This window comes from Morchella sextelata (genome assembly GCF_020137385.1).
Source record: "Morchella sextelata strain SCLS chromosome Unknown scls_23, whole genome shotgun sequence".
NCBI lineage: Eukaryota > Fungi > Ascomycota > Pezizomycetes > Pezizales > Morchellaceae > Morchella > Morchella sextelata.
This window is the reverse complement of record NW_025408638.1, coordinates 30,554-49,732: the sequence shown is the minus strand read 5'-3', so window position 1 is coordinate 49,732 and position 19,179 is coordinate 30,554. Positions and strand designations below refer to the sequence as shown.

Here is a 19,179-nt window from a genome sequence, read left to right as displayed (position 1 = left end):
ATGTCCAACCCCCACACCGGCACCTCCGACGTCTGGGCACAGCTCGTAGCCAACATCGCTCCCCTCCTGGTTCTCGTCGGCGAAAAGCACGTCAAGGCCTACTTCAAGACCATGCACAAGACATCTCATCATCTCCTGTTTGCCGCCTCCCCCATCGGTCTGGTCACAGCGGTAACTACGCTCATCCGGCTGGGCGAGTCCCCGTTGTTGAAACGACTGATCGGCAGACAATTTGAGCCGTGGGCACAGGTACTAATGGATGTCACATCCGTCTCCTGTGGAGAGGTAGGATTAGAGTGGGTCAGGGAAGGCGGGCGGTTGGTATCCCTTGTTAGGGATGCCGGTAAACTGCCACCTAGGCCATTCGAGGTTTCATGCTATGGCGGTCCGCGTAAAAGGGCCCGGCGCGGTATGGGTTTCCAGGGAGAAGGCTTTGGGCCTTCAGGGGGGGCGGGGGGCGGGTCTCGCTCGGTGTGCTCGGTGTGCTGCGCCAGCCGATGGAGGTGTTGGTTGAACAAGCTGAAGACACACTGAGGCCTGGCGCTATCTTCGAGCGCATATTAATAGCCATCTACAGTGTATCCTGCCGGGCGCATCGCCTCCCATGTTGCAGACTAGGGCTCGTCGATAATAGACTAGGCTTCAACCCCAACCTGTCTGAGCCAAACAATTGTGTAGTTCTCGACGGGAAAATCTTAAAGGAAATAGTTTGGTACCCGGATTTGGATCGCGCTCCCCTACTGTGGGTCGCTGCTAAGATAATTTATGTAATCATGTTGAAAATGGAGGAAGGCGTGATGCTAGAAACGGGGACGCTGTGGTTTATGAACCCGCCCAGGACAAAACAGTCGGATGAAATTAGGCGCTTTTTACGTTCCATGCAGGGCTTGGGGCTAGTGGTGAAATGCAACGATTCCGCGGGTTCCGGTGGACAACATCACTCACCTGGACCGCCCGAACCCGAATCCCCCTCCACCAGAACCCCCCCCCCCCCCCCCTAAACTAGAACTCCCGGGGCCACTTGAACATTTGGTGACTGGTCAAGATGAGTTATAGGAGTTAGTTATCAGGTTGTTATTGAAACTGTCTATGGGAGGGGGGTGTCCGAGTGAGTGGTGGAATCTTCTATATAGTTGATATATTGTGTTTCTTGTTCGGGTTAGTTGATGGGTTTCAAGCATATCTCTATGTCTTGAAGAGGGAATGGATGGCAATATTTTATGCAGGAGACTCTTGCGAGTCATGAGGTTGTGGTGTGCCCACTTGTGTATTTTTCTGAGACCTCATCACACTAAGAATCGTACGGGTGAGAAAACTCTTTTCAGCAAACCTTAAAGTTTCGGTTTGGGGGTCCGTTCGGAACACAATTCCTGGAAATACAATAATAAAAGCTTGGTGAGTTGTCCATAATCCGTAGGATCTCCGTTATTTATCTGGCGTTATTCCAACCTGTGCGCGGAACTATACTTAAAACAACTGCGGCAGCTCGACATGCCGTTTGCCATCAACCGAGTGATACTTCATGACGCGGATTGTCTTTACAATGGGCGGTTTTGCGCCGATAGGATAATGGAACATGTGATATTGGGTGTGAGGTGTATGGGCCAACGTCTAATGCTGGCCTGAAATTATGCATTGTAAGCCAGAAAACCAAGTGGGAAGCAAGCAGGGAATCGACGCGCTATTTTTAGACCGAGTGATATTCCATGACGCTATATGTCAACCATTGATTGATTAATTGTGCCATATGTCAACCATGCAAATACGGTGGAACTCCATATCTCGTAATGAGAATAGTACCTCGCCTCCTAGGAAACCTTGGAATAAAAACTGCGGTGGCTCAATCACGAAATTTCTCGCTCGCCCACTCGAGCTGTAGCCGGTTGGGGTATTCCACATCCTGCTGAACGAAGCGACTAGTAGGCATAAGGGTGAAACCCTGTACTTGTACTGTAGATTGTGATGCGCCGCCATAGACTACGGTCTGCATGCGAGTATGAATGAAACAAAAAAAAAAGAAAAAAGAAAAAAAAAAACACTCGAGCTGTAGCTATAGGTCACAGCACTTGCCTATGGACTCATTGACCTGGTCTCGCCCATGGTTATTTGTCTACCTCTATCCGTCTGCAAATATGCGCGTAGGAAGAGAAAGGAGCTGTAAGTGACCATAGGTGTGTATATGTCTGTAGCTATAAGAACGGGCACATGCATACCGATTCTCTAACCCGCCTCCGGATCCACTGACCCAAAACTTCTGCTGTTCTTAAGTGTTTGAGGCTTCTCTATTTATGACCTTTATCTAGCTTTACTGCGAAGCGTTTCATTTGGAATGAATGTTTCATCCTTGTGCGAGGCTTTTTTCTTTTTTCGGCCTTATGGCCTGGGAGGAAATATTGCCGGTTGGTTTTGTTTTCTGAGATACTTCTAAAGAGTGAAGACGAAGAGCGAAGAATGTATATATCTTTATAACTGATGAAGAAAAGCAAAGGAGAGAGAGCGAAAACTCTCTCTTTATAGTTACAAACCTAGAGGCCAAACTACCTCTAGTGTAATAGTACACATAGCATAGAACCACGTCTAGCTTTTACAATGAAACGTTTAACAATATAATTGTTAACAACAAACAACATAACAACATGGCAACGATTGACCATAATCAACAGGTTTGGCTGCTCCTTTCTTGTCAGTGAAAATCTTTTGTCTGGCCTGCCTGAACTATCATTTTAAATCTTTTGTAGGATCTAGCCTTAATGGTGTTGTAAACGTTGTTAATTCATATAGGGAAAATATCGCTTCCTTATCTGAGGAGCGCGATAGAGAAGGGCGTTTAAATGTGTCAACAACAACATAAGAAGGTTGGCCTGAGTAAGATTGAAGCAAGAACAAGTGTTCAAGTCTCATATAGAAATTAGGTGGCCTTTTGTATACCTTTGGGCCTTTTTCGAACTCTACTAGCCAGACGTTTCGTGTTGTTTTGGGACTGCTGCTCGGTAAACATGGTATCTTTCAGCGTAGCTCTTAGTCGCGAATTCTAATCATGAGAGATCACTCGGCATTGGTTGATATATCTTTTTCTAGGATTTTGGTGTAGTCCCTCTTTCGCTAGGCGAGGGTTTGGACGTTGGTTTCACTGTCTGGCAATACTATGCTCAGGTGTTGTACGGATCGCATTTCGGTGTTTATGATATATTCTGTATCTCCTCGTATGTGTGAGGAGTCTGGTCTGCACGTAATTAAATCCCGAGTAGTCGCGATGTATTTTGTGCAGAGTAACTACATGTACAAAGCTAGCAACTTAACAGGTTCGGTAGCTCCGTATATACATGTACCTCCTATACACTAGTGCCACCATATCCGCCACATTGCGGTACGTTATATACCTTCGAGTGCTACATGTACTCTACATAATACGCAGCGTCTACTAGGCCGTGAAGCATCTGCTCATAACTCTTATGGTGCTTGGAAAATCTGCAGACCTCATATTCCCTACCAGATCAATCACACTCTACAAATAAGCAGACGGATAAACGGCATCCCTGCGCGGATCACGAGATGACGAGGTGAACAAGCACCTATATAGGGGCTGAATCGATATGGCGGACGTAACGGCCAATCAGAGGCGCTCGTGTTGCTTTTAGCTCTTTGCTCGTTACACGGCAGATCGCGCTCCCCGGTCGGTCGGTGCGGGAATCGCGGGCGCCGTCGCTTGCGCAATTGCAGCACACGTGCATGTGCCCGTGCCCGTGCAAAAGCCAATTTCAACGTTAGTGGAAGATGCGTGTCTTGGTGGAAATAGGAAACTTGACAGAGAAGAGAAGGAGGCGGTAAGAGGACGTAGATGCAAAATATAATATAATACGAAAGCCCATCCCTAAGTTAATACGGGGTCGTTTCACTCCCAGAAAATGGTGTACGATATGAATACGGAACTATCTGGCCGGTCGGCAGTGACCTGCGCAGGTTGGGTATGCTGCGCGTCCTGACAGGTTGCTGCGCCGGTGGGGGCGGGGTAATCAACTGCAATATGCGTTGCCTTTCACCGGGTACTGTTGAGGGTAAGTTATCAGAATCTGATAAGTGAATGCTGCGGTGAATACGTGTATTTGTCTTATCAGATTCTGATCACTTTTCGCTACACCCTAGTACGTGTCAATGATAGGGCTAGGGCTTCAGATGTCAGCTGAATATCAGGGGATTGGATGCCTTTTCATATACCAGAGATCACATTCGCGGTGGCCTCAACGTCTATTGATCAGTATCTCTCTTTATATACATGCATCGCTCATGATATCGACATCTCTGCAAATTGGCGAACAGCACTGACTGCCTCCACGCGCGCTACGTGTAGCTATATGCTAATCTCATCGCTGATGACGCTACCTATACCACATTGGGTGGCTGGTTGGCGGGACCGGCAGTGTTATCAAGTATACGATCCCGACACCTCCGCCGACCTCGCTTACATTCTATCGTGGCCCAAATGGCGAGTGGAGCCTCTTCTGTGCTGTAATTGTGCTTGTGAGCGTGCTGGCGAGCGTGCTGGCGAGTGTCTTGATGCCCATTGATTGAGTGCGAGCTGGCTACGTTGACCTGCCTCTGCATCTCTCTAATCAATGTATCCGGGATCGAATGCATTCCACAGCCAGAATTCAATCGTGGGGGAATGCATCAAATGATGCATCAACTGATCTCAGCTCGAGTATGTGGAAATGCATCGATAATGCGCCCAATTTTTCCGTTTCTGAGGTCTTTTTGAATTTATCATATTACTATACTATTTGTTTATTTCGTTTCATGCTGCAGGCGATAGGAGGATTCAAGACGAGGACTGATTCTTGTTGATCTATTGTATATAATGAGGGAAGAACCCTCTTTTTATAGTGTAAACAAAAGACTGTTTAACACGTATTTACTGCTTGAAAAGGCAGTCATAAAAGAACACACATAGCTGGCGTGGCAAGAATACGTTCAGTATGAATAACAAACTGTAGCATAATAATATATTGCCGAGAACAACACTGTTCACTACACACTTTATCGTGTGCCAGTGCTTGTAATACTCGATTCTGCACCCGATTTCTTGTCCTTGTGTGTAGTCTCTACCTTATCTGTTAGCCTCTGAATCCTAATATCGATCTAATTTTACTTTAGTTTTGATTTTATTGGTGTGTACATATCTGGTGTTGAAGTTATTTGCTTTTGATGCTTTTTTCCGTTTCCTTTTATGTAATAGTCGACGCGTTTCCCGATGCATTGATTCATGCTTTCAAAACTTAAGTACTGATTTCCTGAACATGAATGTGCATTGATTCATGCATCAAAAACATATTACATGGGATTTCCTGATGCGTTGCTTATGCAGAATTCAGCTCTACGTGGGTTTAGAGCAATTTCAATGCAGATCACGGCTTATCAGGAAAAATATATGTAGTGATCATTTATAACCCATATAAGAAATCATGTATTTCTCGATGCATTTAAAAGGTCCACGAGCCAGAGCCTCAAAGTGGATCACAACCCCTACCAAGTTGACTACCATCACTGCTAGAGCCACAGCATGGATGCTTTGGCGTTGACAAGCACAAGTGATTAGAAGCAAAGGGTTGCTCGTGCACGCCGGCTTTTGTTGCATGGCTATAATATAACCTTTCAGCTGTGCCGGTCTCCGAGCTTCGAATGTAATTGTGTGAATGTGCTTATCTGCATGCTGTCTGCCTTGTTCGCTCTTATCGATCGTAATTCTGTCATTGGTTCTGTATGACGACATTGGTTCGCAATACTATCTCCCCTTGACCTACATGTATATCAGCTGTGTTCGTCGCGGATACTATATGGGTAGGCAATGGAGCGTATATAGAATGCGGAAAACAATGAATATAACGGGGTGAACAGGACCTCAGGGTACACAGCGGGGCAAGCTGTAACAGAACATATTCCTTAGATTGTCAGTCCAAATCAAAATCTTGGTGACCGAACCAGATATGGTGGTAGCTGGACCCAAATAAACGCAGTTCCTGTTTATTCTGTCATCGGGTTTCATCTCAGACGCTAGAAAGCTCTATGTACCTGTTCTACTAGAGATAGGGAGAGAATGAACAGTAATTGCGTTCAACAGAGCTCGAGCACACCCAGCCATATCTGGTTCGGTCAAGATTTCGATTTGAACTGACCGCCTAAGGGATACGGCGATAGAAAATTAAATGTAAGGCAAACCGCAAGCTGGCAATGCAGTGTATATATAGCACCGCGCATACAGTGCGGTGGTAGGTGTATGAGGCACAACTAGACAGACCAGAGTATATTGAATGCGCATCATAGCAGATTCGTCAGGGTCCGGCGTGACATAGTAGATCCGGTAATGCGGCCCTTCCGGTTATAACGGCAACGTAGCATATATCGCAACGCAGCAAAAAGGGTGATATGACATATATATGCTGTAACATCGGATATGATATCTTAGGTATGGAAACCTAAGATATGATTTATTCCACAGCTGGTGCACAAGTGAGGTTATTGAATGAGCATGATGGTGCATATCGTGAATGAGCTGGCACGTGCACGTAGATGTCAAAGCGCCTTTCGGCCTAGTAGTATATTTTCCTTGTTCGTGTCGATGGTCTAATACCCGAACTTGGTGTCCAAAGTACGGAGCGGATGGCTTGATTCCTTGCTTATATTAATTTGTATCCAACGAGAAATACACGCCCATATATATCCTGCTACGGTCACACACAAAAACCGGTTTCCTAGGTCCACGATGTCATTACTCGTCATATTGCGTTTGTGAATGTCATCTCGACGCCTCTCCGATATGTGGCCGTAGTAGGGCTGACTTCCATTATCCAACTAATCTTAGTGGGATCAGCAGGATCGACAATCCACCATGATATATATTATATCAGTTGAGCGCTGTCCACCACATAGTGCACCATTGATATTTTACAAACTACATGTGCCAAAAACCCTAACGTGTCCTAGGCACTAGCGGGTAAAATACCGAGTGATATCTAATGGTTCGCTCGACCACCATCAATACATGTCAACAGCAGGCTGGGGGCAAGGAGAGCGATACGGTATTGCGAGTTTCCAAAATTAACCGGACGTTATGCCACAACCATCCAAACCAAATAGGCCACAACAACTAAATTTTACCTACGATTAAGCCCATATTAAAACCTGAGATAATGCAAGCTAGTATATATAGAGTGTCGTAGATATAAAACCTCTTGATTTTTCCAGTTATGGTTATGTTGCAAGGCGATGTTCCTTTCCCATACAAAATGTAGTGTCCGGTTAACATCGAAAACTCGCAATAGCTATGGTCACCGAGCGGGGGAGCCGCTTATGAGGGGTTTAATATATCGAGGCATACATGTAATGACAGCTACCGGCCGGCCATGCGACAGGAACTGACTGCCAGGTTGGATCGTGACACCAAGAGGGTCAAAATGTAACCCGGAGCCGCAGGTCACACAATAGAGAACAAATTGGCTTCTGCTGTGATATTACAGAGAACATGCATGATGGCATCTAAGTATTGTCGTAAGAACCATCCAATTCCCTCTGCAAAGCTCAGCTGAAGCTGCAGAGACAGGACAATAGAGGGTGCGCTAACATGCAAGCGCACTTCCAGCCCTGTGGTAATAACTACAGGAATCAGTCAGCCGTTTAAATTTAGCTGTCGGGGTTGTAAGAATTATTGGAAAGGATACGTCAAGTTGAAAGCAGAGATGCAAAAGTATGGGAAAACAGGATGGGTTTCAGCCCAGCAGTAAGTAGGTTTGGTACCCAATAAGATCATATGAATTTAACATAATATAAAGCTATTTCGAGTTCTGGAACTATAACTCATCGTACCCATAGAACAAATAAACCAATAGATAATAAAGCTCATGAAACGCTCTGAAGGTATGGGCAACAACAATAGAGGAGAGGCTAGGGATGACAGATGAGATCCCCTATGAAACACCCGAGCCTTGGGATAGATATACCGACATTGCCAACTAGTAATATCCCTCACTCGCAAACTACCCACGTGCTAGCAAAATGAACTGCAATTGGCGAGTGTTATGATCGGGGATGGGCACTTGGGCATCAACAACATCACTCCCACACCTGGCCCCGTGCTGCAAACAGATATCTCCGGGTTGCAGCTCAAGGCACTCCTCACGGTAAATACGTTGGGCCTAAAGGAGAGAAAATGTAATTAGTAATTACTCATGTTTCAACTGAAAACAAAGACTAACTGTTGCAAGATGGCCCATCTGTGACAATCGGGTTCAAGGTTATGGAAAGTGATGGCCGGCCTAGTACCGGCGCAAATGTTTCCACAGGCTCCAAGGTCTAACTGGTTTGAGGCAATCCCTTGGAGAATAGTGTAGTTGCCACTCTGGCTATTGCACCCGTATCCGGGGTTGAATCTGAGTGCCCAAGAAGGGTTAGGACTAACTAGGCCCAAGGCACCATGAGCAATGTTTACGCTCTTGGCCTCAATAGTAGGGGTGACGAAGTGCGTAGGGTGCGCCTCGCTTTTAACAGTGTATACGGCTTCAGGAAGAGATCCATGATTACACTACTTGTGTAATTAGTATGGTTACTGTGTGTTGGGGAAAGAAGTGGGCGGTCTTGGGAAGATTAGAATTCCTTACGTTAGTCATGTCGAGCTGGTTTTTAATTTTCAAAGAATTGATATGTTCAGGTGGTGGAGGTTGAAGGCTTGACGAGGGAAGGATACAATGTCCCTATTTATACATTTTATTCTCCACAAAACTTCATTCGGGATAGCCGTACATATCGTCTAAAGAATTCGGTTAAAAGAGGCCTGCGAGGAGAGACCAAGGAGTTTGTTCGAGGTGCCCCACCCTTGTACATACTGTGCTTTTGCCTACCATCGACGTATTGATGATATGCTCCCAATGTGCCTCTAGATGTCCCCGTGGGGCCAAGCTATTATTTCATTAGCTTGCCATATTCAAGTAATAATTAGGTCATGACTTAAAGATTATGATGCACTGCTATATATGTCTCATATGATCTGAGATCTCTCATTACTGCAAGTTGCTCTGGATTATAGCAGGCCTAATCACCATCCGGCCTTGCCCGGATGTTCGGATATGGTGTGACGAACCATGGTAGCGCAGGAGTACTTCGATTCTCAGCGGAATGTTGCGACGTCAAGATTGACTTTATACCTTCAGGAATATGAGGGGAGATTAGGGCGCGTCTTCAATAGAATTAATCAGACACCGAAGGTCGATTGTCTTATGTTCCTGTATACCGTGAGCTAAGGCGAATGAACCCCGTACTCTTTAGGTTACGAGGTATTTGTGAATATTGATAAAACGTTCTGGAGCGTACGAGGAGTTCAGAATGGATTTTGGTCCTACGTGAATCACAGACGGGAAGCTGGGGCTGAGTTTGTTAAAGGTCGCATGATCATATTGATGGTAATGAAATGAGGGAAGAAAGAAAGCAAGACATAATGGAGAGTCGTAGACAATTCCAGCTAGCGAGGACACCGTGACCATTGTGACCTGTCCTCCGTCACAAGCACCACATGTCCCCATATTTCCCACAACTATCCTAGTCACGTCAATCCACCTGCGCCACAACGTATCGTGGAATCAACTTCGCTATATTCAGAGTAGTTATAAGACAGCTAGCTACAAGCTGTTCAGCTAGGTGGACTTCCGGCGAGGGTGCCGGATCAGTTTTTATGTAGGCTATATATATGCACACCCTCTCGTCACAATATTGACATCACCTTCGTCTACAGCACTCGCTCATGGCGAAAGACACGTGTAAGCTCTTAAAGATTTAGTGGTCCCCGCGCGCATACAGAATGATACATGCCCAACCATAGACCATCTAGCATTAACAAAACCACCCTAATCCTGCCGAATTTAGTGATGGCGTGGGGTCACGTCGATAGAAACGATCCGGAGCCACAAAGCGCTGTTGGTTTACGAATAAGCTTCTCCGGGGCTTTGTAGAACGATATAAATGTCTGCAATCTCACCATATAACTGGGGATCTTGCACCAAACCGGTCGGCGGGGTTTGATATTAGCAGTCAACGATACATTATATATGAAGATAATTATGGGCAATGCTCTTTCTGCAAAGTTGGGCATAGACTTATGGCTTATTGCTCGCACATAAATATATATGTCATCAATATTGATGGAATTAAGATCCGTACTATTTGTGAATAACATCGGAATTGCCGTCGTGAACTGTCTCCAACGTATCATGCACTAGTGGTGTCGGGGAACACCACGAGAGGAGTAGAAAAGTTGATTATCCAGTTTCAATTACTGGTAAGAGCTTGTACGGATAGTGTAAAAGAACCCGATTCTGTCGCCGCCGGCCTTGCGGCATGGAGATACGATATATGTCAGTGAAACCTCTACGGGATCAATATTTGGGAGATTCGCGGTACACAAACAATATGTAGTAGATACATGTATCCAGCCTTCGGGGAGTACAATTCCCTAGTGAACTCACTAGTCTACGAATATTATAGCAATGTAAAAACTTCACCATCCATCACTCGCACCCGTGTCCTAACGGGTGTCTGCCACGCCAGTTTTCGCGCGAGCTACTTGGAGATTTTGGACGTTTTCCTAGCTACAATACCTGAATAGGCCGCATACAAACCTTAATTCGTTGCCATAATCTTTGAATTGGATGCGAGAAGGACGGATCTTGGTAACTGCCCTAATCATAAACCCTCACTCGATGTCTTTAGCGGTTCACAGTATATCACTCATTACTCGATCACACATTATCACTCACTTTTCATTGTTGCTTGTAAATGCGGAATTTGAAGTAAAGTAGTTTCATTATAAATAATACACAAGAAAGGAGCCCCATATGATTGTATAACCCTGGGATAAGTAATAGAGCCTCCTATTATGGTAAGTTGCCATGATAGGATTAATGATGGGCACGAGGCAAGACGAGACTAGATTTAGCATGGTCTTGTCTCGTTTAGTGATTAGTGATACCGGGTCTCGTCTTGCCCCGGCAGACAAGGATAGGTTTACTATAAATCGCACCCAAAACGGTGATGTGAAGTCCTGGGGCATGGAGGAATCCCGAGAATCCGTATCTCGAGTAATCTCCCATTGAACGTTGTCAATGAAGGACCCTATAGCTGCATCTCCCACGTCTGTATGTGCATCTATGAATATCTTCATCTATTTATCTTTTGGTAACGAAGCGCAGGGGCTCATGGTCTCGCTTACCCCCATGGGAACTCTCTCCCCCGTTGCCAGCTCCGCCGTCTCCAAAAGCAGATCTCAGAGGCCTCTCAACAGCGGTCTATCTCTTTGTGCATGGATATTCTCTGTATCCCGATTCATCACGACCTTAAATGATACCGCAAGGAGGCAATTGGCCTCCTTGGGAGAACATTCGTAGAGGCGGCACTAATCCTCTTCCTTGACCGGGAGCTAGAGGGAATACAATCTTTACGTGCCTCCATCCTTGAGCTCACTATCTGAATACTTTGTAGTGGATCGATGCAGCGACTTTGGACGTTTCAAGTGGCGGTGTGTACATGTGCTATTGAGGATCCTTCAGACTTAAACCGTCGGAAGCTATTTTTCCAAATGGCAGACGGAGCGCTGAGCCATGAAACCCTTACCTCCTTCACCAGCCACCGTGCGATTGGAAATAACCGTTTCCAGCTCCAGGGAAAGGAAGTGATCGACGCTCACCTGTACGAAAATGCTCTCCGAGTTACATCGCCGTGTAAGTTCTCTGAAAACACTTCGAACTTCTTCGTCTCACTTCACTATCATCTGTAGCGCAGTAGCCAGTCGCACCACCTCTAGGATGGAAGACGAACCCTTGATCCTCGCAATCATCATGGAACTGGACATCTCAACCATCATGCGTCAGCCCACAATCCCCCAGAAATGACAAGTGCTCTACATAATGATGGGAAAACTTTCCCCCGACGTCTTATTTGATCGACAGATCAAGAAGCTTCTGTACCCGCCCTTCCGCTGGGCTCCCGCCTCGCTCCTTGTTAACGCAATCGCACTTTCAACCGATCCAAGTCAGTGGGGTATCTGTACCCCCAACGGGCTAAACCTCATCTATCCTGGTCTTCTATTTCAAGGAGACGGCGTTGTGACGGGGTCGGGTGTACTCCGGGACGAGAAGACGGGTAGGAGCTACTAGATTTTCGACATTGTTGATTCTAGGTCGGGGGAGAGAATATTGCGGCCAGTACCGGGTAAGACAGCGATTATTTATGGAAATTGAGTCGGCGCGGTTATTGTGAATGTTGAGAGGGAGGATGTGGTTGAGGAGTGGGATGCGCCGGAGTTGACGGTTTCGTCCACGCACTCGCACTGGGAGACGGAGACCGAGGGGATCGATTGGCCATGGCGTGTTCTCTATGCGATGGTGGTGGGATACTCGGATGTGGCTCCGATAGTCTTCGAGCGCGATCCGCTTCCATCAGACATCTTGGTGACGGAGCGGTCGAATTGGCAAAGATGTGTTATTACATGATCAGTACTTAGGACTTTGGGCTCGATCCTAGAAACCAGATGCGGTGTATAAAATTGCATTTCCTCTACTCATGATATACAAGATTCATGACCACACACTGTAAAATGGACATTTACGGACCCTCTCCCCATCTATTTCGCGATTTAATCTCCTGAATATCACTTGCATGCGATAGATGACTGACCTTCAGTACTAGCGGCTGCTCAGGCGAGTCAATGCGCAAAATTGTGCTTGAGATTTGGGCAGATTCTGCCAGGATCCCATACAGATCTTATTTCTGAAATTCAATACTTCCAAGTGATTTCTCCGGTCGCTAGATCTAGATTGTCTTTTACTGATTGTCGTAGCTCATATCGTCAACTTACATGCTGTGTAGCCATTTAAAAATATTTACCTGCAGAAACGTGTCTTTTGCCAATAATACAATGAAACGATGCTAAAATCCTGCGCCATGCAACAGCAATGCACAAAGCAAGGCGGGGAAAAATATTTCGGATAAAGCAGTTTTAATACCCACCACGCATGGTGCGAGTGTAATTGACCCAAATTTTCTCAGTTTTCTACATACTGTTGATTGTGGATGCGGGAAGTGTGGAGTGTACCGGACTTGTTTACTCTTCATGAACATTATAAATACACTTTCAGATGGGTAACGAACTTGGCCCTTGAAATCTTGTGAGTTCGGGACCGATTTAGTGATATAATGCCGTTACGACTCACGAAGAATAGATGCTCTGACACCACCAAGCCAATCGATCATTGGCATTGGCGCCAAGACATGACAACATATCATTGACCTTGGCGGATCATACCAATGATACCATCCCTAACCCGCGCCAAGCCCACCAATACAACTCCGTCAGATGGCATAAACCAAAGTAAGGGCTCAAGTTACAGGAATATCCATATAGAACGATAATATACTCCCATTATAATATGTACTTTGATCCTGAGTCATCCTCCACCACAAATGGATGTATGGTACGCACGTACAGGAATATACCCGAAAACGATGAGACATCAAAGGCTTTAGCTTCGCAACCAAAAGAGTTAAAAGAATCGGTGTAGTAATAGTGGTGAGCTTGAGAGATTTTGATGTCTATCCTAGTTGTCAAGTGAAGTTACATATAAGAGTTTGAAGCTGGATGTTTTGTGTGTAGAAGGCGCCAAGCTAGCGCCGTATGGAATACAGGCTTGGCAGGTGGGTAAGGCCAGCTCAACGATGGGGAAGGCCGGAGAAATAGAGCAGAACCACCAAATCACAAGCAGGTGATAGCCAAGTTCTATCGTGGAAGGAAAGGGATAGGACGTATCATTGCCGAGAAAATACCAGCTCAATTGATCAATCGACTAATTAATATTGGCACGAGGAAGCGGAACAGCGAGTGAGTGGTTACAGCGCGATACGTAGCTGGAGATACGATTTTCCTCTTCGATCTTCCTCAAGCAGAATCCATCCATCCCTTACCATGTCACTGGACTTATCTCATCGCTCCCCAATAACCGGCCCAAACTCCCTTTATCTCAGCCGCAAACTGGAGTCATCTCTAGCTATCCTTTCGCGCGTAAGCAGTACTATGTACTTACACGGCGCAGCAGAAGGTGTGACAGAACGATAAATCGCACAGGCAGCATTACAGCCGTTTTCATAATATTAGGCCCAACCGAGCGTCGTAACACATAGAGCAATTCTTGCAAAGTTAAGCACGATTACTTCATTAGGAAACTCGAGATACCCAACACATTTAAGTATCTGAATTTAAACCTTCGGCCAGATTGCCTGATGAAGCTATAGTGTAGGAATTACCTAGAGAGGCAATCGACTGTGGATTCTCACTACATGTATGTGTTACGACGCTCGGTTGGGCCTAGTATTATGAAAACGGCTGTAATCCATGTTGTACGCTTACTCATACCCTGGGGGTGGGGTGGGTCGGCGCCGGTCCGGTGGGGGACCTAGGAGGGTGCTCTACGTTCACCAGCAATACCTAGCTAAATGTAGGTAGTCCACAAGGCTGGGAATGAATGAGCTCCTATGATTCCGGTTTCCGTAACGTTGCCCTAGAGCATTCCAAAATCCTCATTGCATGATCGTTCCCCAAGACCAGGCGTTCGGGCGAGGTTTACTACTCTGGCTGAGACCGACCCCTGCACTAATATAATCCTGGTTAAGCTTAAGACAACGGCCAGGTCGCGGCGTGCCAAGGGTGTGCCCCTCATGCACCTCAACCCCAGAGTCTCACGCATGTGGTGTAGCTCAGTAAGCATTCCGGGCCAAGATTACCTCACTCTCTGGATTGGCCAATGATCTACCGGTTGGGTTCTCCGTTCATGTAAGTTGTAACGCTCTGACTTTACCTACAGAGGCTCGTGGAGTCGGCGCTCTATAGATCTAGTTACTCTACTCTACTAGCTTTGTTGGTGCCATGTCACAAATGATACTGAGAGAATTACTGCAAGTCTGTGGCGTATATCCCTTCGTTCGTCAGAGCAAAAAACGGAGACATAGGTATTAGGCCCACGACGGCGTGGGAATGTTCGGAAAATCTAGCTACCTACGGACTGTGGAGACACCAGAAAAAGGTATAGGAGGGGCCACAGAAGGTGACTTTACAGCAAAAGGTTCACGGAATAAGGGCCGGGTTAGGTTTATTTCCGAGTAAAGGTTGCAATTGCCTACTACATATGTATCTAGCTCACAGTCGTGAAAACACACGAAGGGAAGGGATATTGCTGTCGATTCTCAAGTGCAGGCCGATCTGCTCGCCATGTGGCATGTGGTGCACTTTTAATTGTGCTTGGCCGCCGAGCTGAGACAGTCGAACCTTAAGTACGAGGTGGAGTATGATAGTGATACATAACACATGAGGGCTGATCGGGATACTGTAGAGTACATGTAACCATGAGTACGAGTGTCTACATGTGGTATATATACCTACTCTCGCAATGCCCCCCGCCCCCCCGACCAGTCTTGTTCTCCTCTCCACCGACAATATCATCAACCATGAGGTTCCTTACCAGTACCCTCACCGCAGTTTCTGTGGCCTTTGCGGCCGTTGCTGGAGCTTCTTCCGGAGACGACCCCTTCTCTCATGATTGCAAGCATACAAGTAGCAGCATACAAACAGAGCTGGGACCCCGCCTCTCCCCTAATGCAACCATTGACTTCAGGTGCGACAACAGCACGCTGTTCAAGGAGCTCACCCATCGCTACAGCACCGTAGATCCCGGGCTCGCCGCCTTTGTTAGTGTCGGTGCGGGGGAGGATGTCGGCGAGATTGTACAGACCACTACTCAAGCCCTGCACTTTCCAAGTACATATATCGATCTATATATACTAATTACTCATGAAACGCTCAAATAGATCAAGTATGCACTCGAAACCGACCGCCAGGTCCTCGCTGGGAACCGCCGTCATGGGTGGTCCAAGTCGCTTAACCGCGTCAAGGACGCAATCATGATCGACATCTCCACTCTTCTCGATATCGATATAGACACCGCCGGAAACACAGTGACTGTCGGCGGGGGTGTCAATATTGGCGAGATCATGGCCGCGCTCCAGGCTGTTGGAAAGGAGACTCGTGAGTAGTACCCATTGCTTATCTACAGGCATACATATGGCCATGTTACAAGATTCCTCCTGACAAGCTGCACAGCAACCGGTGGCTGCGACTGCGTCGGGCTCCTCGGTGCGACACTCGGCGGAGGTCACGGTCGTCTCCAGGGCCTTCACGGCCTCATGATCGACAACCTCCTCTCAGCACAGCTCACCATCGCTACCGGCGAGATCATCACCGTCTCAAACACCTCCAACCCAGAGCTCTTTTGGGGTCTGAGAGGGGCCGGCCAGAACTTTGGTATAATCACAGAGGCCACCTACCGGATATATGATGCGACCAACGGAGGCGTACAGTTTATGGCCAATATCATCTACGACACCACGCTACTTCCGGAGGTGTTTGAGGCGTTAAACAACTATGAAGTCCCAGCTGAGACTACTATCCTAGTTGCATTCTTTGTCGATCCGGTGACCATAGAGGTAGGTGTTTTCTTCCCATCTATCTAACCCGGCTTGGTGTACATGCAGCATCTCCATGATCTGAATACTGACGGTGTTAAGCCACAATTGTTTGTGAATTTCGTCTCTTCCATTCCTGAAGCCGCTGCCCGCGCTCAGTTTAAGTCGGTGTTTGGCCACATCCCGTACCTCTCCATGACCGACAAGGTACTGCCATGGGCCAGCGCCAACGGCGCGAGTATCAGCCAGCCCGCCTGTGAAAGCCGCGCCCGAAAGGAGCTAAGCGGTGTGTCGACAAAGGGGTGGCATCTCCCATCGATCCAGTTAGTGTACGAAAAGTTCGTAGAGTTCGTTTCGGATCCTGCATGGGCGGGCGCGGTGGTCGTCTTCGAGTCGTACCCTGTGAAGGGTGTTCAGGCTGTGCCGGCAGAGACCACGGCCTATCCGTGGCGTGACGAGACCGGTCTCGTGTATGTCTTGGCTCTCCCCCATCCCCTTTGGTATTAGCATTGCTGATCAGATGAATACACAGTCTCTTGAGTATCTCGTACAAGAACGCCACGCTGGATGGAGCGGCGGATGACTGGGTCAATGAGGTCATGGCGATTCTGCATGCCGACAGCGGCTTCGATAGGCCGGCAGTGTACATGAACTACGCAAAGGGCACGGAGGGCTTCGGCGCTGTTTACGGGTATGAGAAGTGGCGGCAGGCGAAGTTGAAGGATTTGAAGAGAAAGTGGGATCCAAGCTGCATGTTCAGCGGGTACAATCCGATACCGATCCACTGTGAGGCGTAATCAGGGTATCGCGTTCTTGGGGCGTGTTGATTATTTGAAGTGATTAGTTTTCTTGTGTGGTTTATAATTTAGCGTGATGATTTAGTATATTTGAAAATAATGGAACGTGAGCACTGAGGAAGTAGTGTCAATATGAGACGATCTATTAGACCCTAAGCTTTAGTAATATATCTTTACATCCCGTTTCACTGCCAGTGCCACCAGTTCCGTCATTAACCATGCACAGCTCTCGCTGTCACTCAGGAATCAGATGTTGTTTAGGTCGCGGTTGTATGAGACCGAAGAGAATCGAATCGTATAATTGAGTTGATTATCAAGTGCAGGAATAGAAGTAATATGCTCCTTTTATGCCGAATTACAAAGACGTGATAACCAACCACGTATCAAAACGACAAGCAAACCCGCTGTCATAACACAGTACTGGCATGTGTGGTGAGAGGTGGCGAGGGCTGCGAGGCAACACAAATAAAAGCTTCCACGGTAACATCTCCGCGCGCAGAAGAGACAGCTACATTATCTCAGCCAATAGCGACCACCTACCTATCCTCCCAGAACCGGATCGAGGCCAAACACCAAAAAGGTATTTCATTACGAAACGAGTGACAGCACATGACTCACCGCTGGGAATTTATATTATATCACCTTCCACAACGATTCTTATATATTCTTCTTCCATAACAGGGGAATACTCGTGACGGATGCGGATACTGGGAATACTGCCGGCCGGCGCGGCGGTTACAGCTGGAAATAGAACCTTCGCAAGTACAAACTAAATGCCATAACTACGAGGTGCACCAAACGCAGTTATAAAGCCAGCAGCTGCACCATATGACCGATGGATTATTTAGACTCTTAAGGATCGCTCTGGCGGTCCTTCCTTTGCAAAGGCTTACCGTAGCTAGCCAGACACAGCATATGTGGTATTTGCAGGGCGCGAGTGATCCCTGGTGAAGAAGGGACCCAGCACCGACCAGCGGGCTTTGTGCGATACGCCTTATACTTATATACCACATCGTCTATATCGAGTGTTTGAAAGGAATACTGCAAAAGGAAGGCCCCCTGTAAATGAGGTGAGGTCACTACATTCCTCACCCTGTCTTGAGGTATACGCAGTTAGCGCTCAAGTCGCGCGCTCCGCAACCGCTTTGGCCCATTTCAGGCGGTGATCAGGGGTGCATGCTTTATCTCGAATTAGAACGCTATCGACTTGGCTGTCTACAACTATATACCCCATGTCAGTTATTCGGGTAATTCGATTGTTGCAAATAACCGATAGGTTCATGCTGGAATGTTTCTTTCTGGCGAGAAACTAACTCGAAGGATGTGCCAGTAGCTTATGCTGGCTTGTTCGGTCTCTCTATGAGTTTTCTGTCCATTCCATAGTGCGAGTTGAAGTTGACGCCGCATCAGTGAATTCGTCAGATGTTTCGGAAATCTAAAACCCTAACACTGGCTGCCGCGGGTTGTAACCTAGAAGTAGAAGTTTTTTATACAGCAGAACGACTTCTGTCGGGGTATGGTACACCTTTGCTTTATTAGAAATCGCTTGTGAACACCGGTGCATCAGAACGGAGTACGTATGCGCGACAATGTTCTGTGAGGTTGATTGCCCAAATCACCTAGTAAAGTCAGTATTCAACTCTGTGCAGGCAGGTATTCGGGTAATGGTAAGATATCGTTTGTCTGCCGGCTGGAAAACCTGCAATTTAATTGCGAACATTATCGGTGTCTCGAGAGAAGTACTCGGATTAAACCTCCTCCAACTAGTCTCGAGACTAAACCGTCCCGCCTATCTCCCAGGCTCGTCTCATCTAGTGGTGCGCAGAAAAACAAAGTC

General features: G+C 46.9%; 4 protein-coding genes across 4 annotated transcripts; 3 read left to right on the top strand and 1 right to left on the bottom strand.

Annotated features, from left to right (window-relative positions):
- H6S33_007267 (uncharacterized protein) lies at positions 1-534 on the top strand (the record flags this gene model as incomplete). The annotated part of the gene is made up of 1 exon (XM_044838717.1): positions 1-534. The coding sequence occupies one exon, from the start codon at positions 1-3 to the stop codon at positions 532-534; it is 534 nt and encodes a 177-aa protein (XP_044688803.1).
- A 7,690-nt stretch (positions 535-8,224) lies between these two features.
- On the bottom strand, positions 8,225-9,130 carry H6S33_007266 (uncharacterized protein; the record flags this gene model as incomplete). Its single annotated transcript, XM_044838706.1, has 5 exons — positions 8,225-8,572; positions 8,649-8,715; positions 8,791-8,797; positions 8,862-8,946; positions 9,128-9,130. The coding sequence occupies 5 exons, from the start codon at positions 9,128-9,130 to the stop codon at positions 8,225-8,227; spliced, it is 510 nt and encodes a 169-aa protein (XP_044688802.1).
- Positions 9,131-11,942: 2,812 nt separating this feature from the next.
- On the top strand, positions 11,943-12,527 carry H6S33_007265 (uncharacterized protein; the record flags this gene model as incomplete). Its single annotated transcript, XM_044838695.1, has 2 exons — positions 11,943-12,177; positions 12,277-12,527. The coding sequence occupies 2 exons, from the start codon at positions 11,943-11,945 to the stop codon at positions 12,525-12,527; spliced, it is 486 nt and encodes a 161-aa protein (XP_044688801.1).
- Positions 12,528-15,531: 3,004 nt separating this feature from the next.
- H6S33_007264 (uncharacterized protein) lies at positions 15,532-17,342 on the top strand (the record flags this gene model as incomplete). Its single annotated transcript, XM_044839015.1, has 5 exons — positions 15,532-15,807; positions 15,892-16,108; positions 16,184-16,566; positions 16,648-17,015; positions 17,078-17,342. The coding sequence occupies 5 exons, from the start codon at positions 15,532-15,534 to the stop codon at positions 17,340-17,342; spliced, it is 1,509 nt and encodes a 502-aa protein (XP_044688800.1).
- Between the last annotated feature and the right edge of the window lie 1,837 nt (positions 17,343-19,179).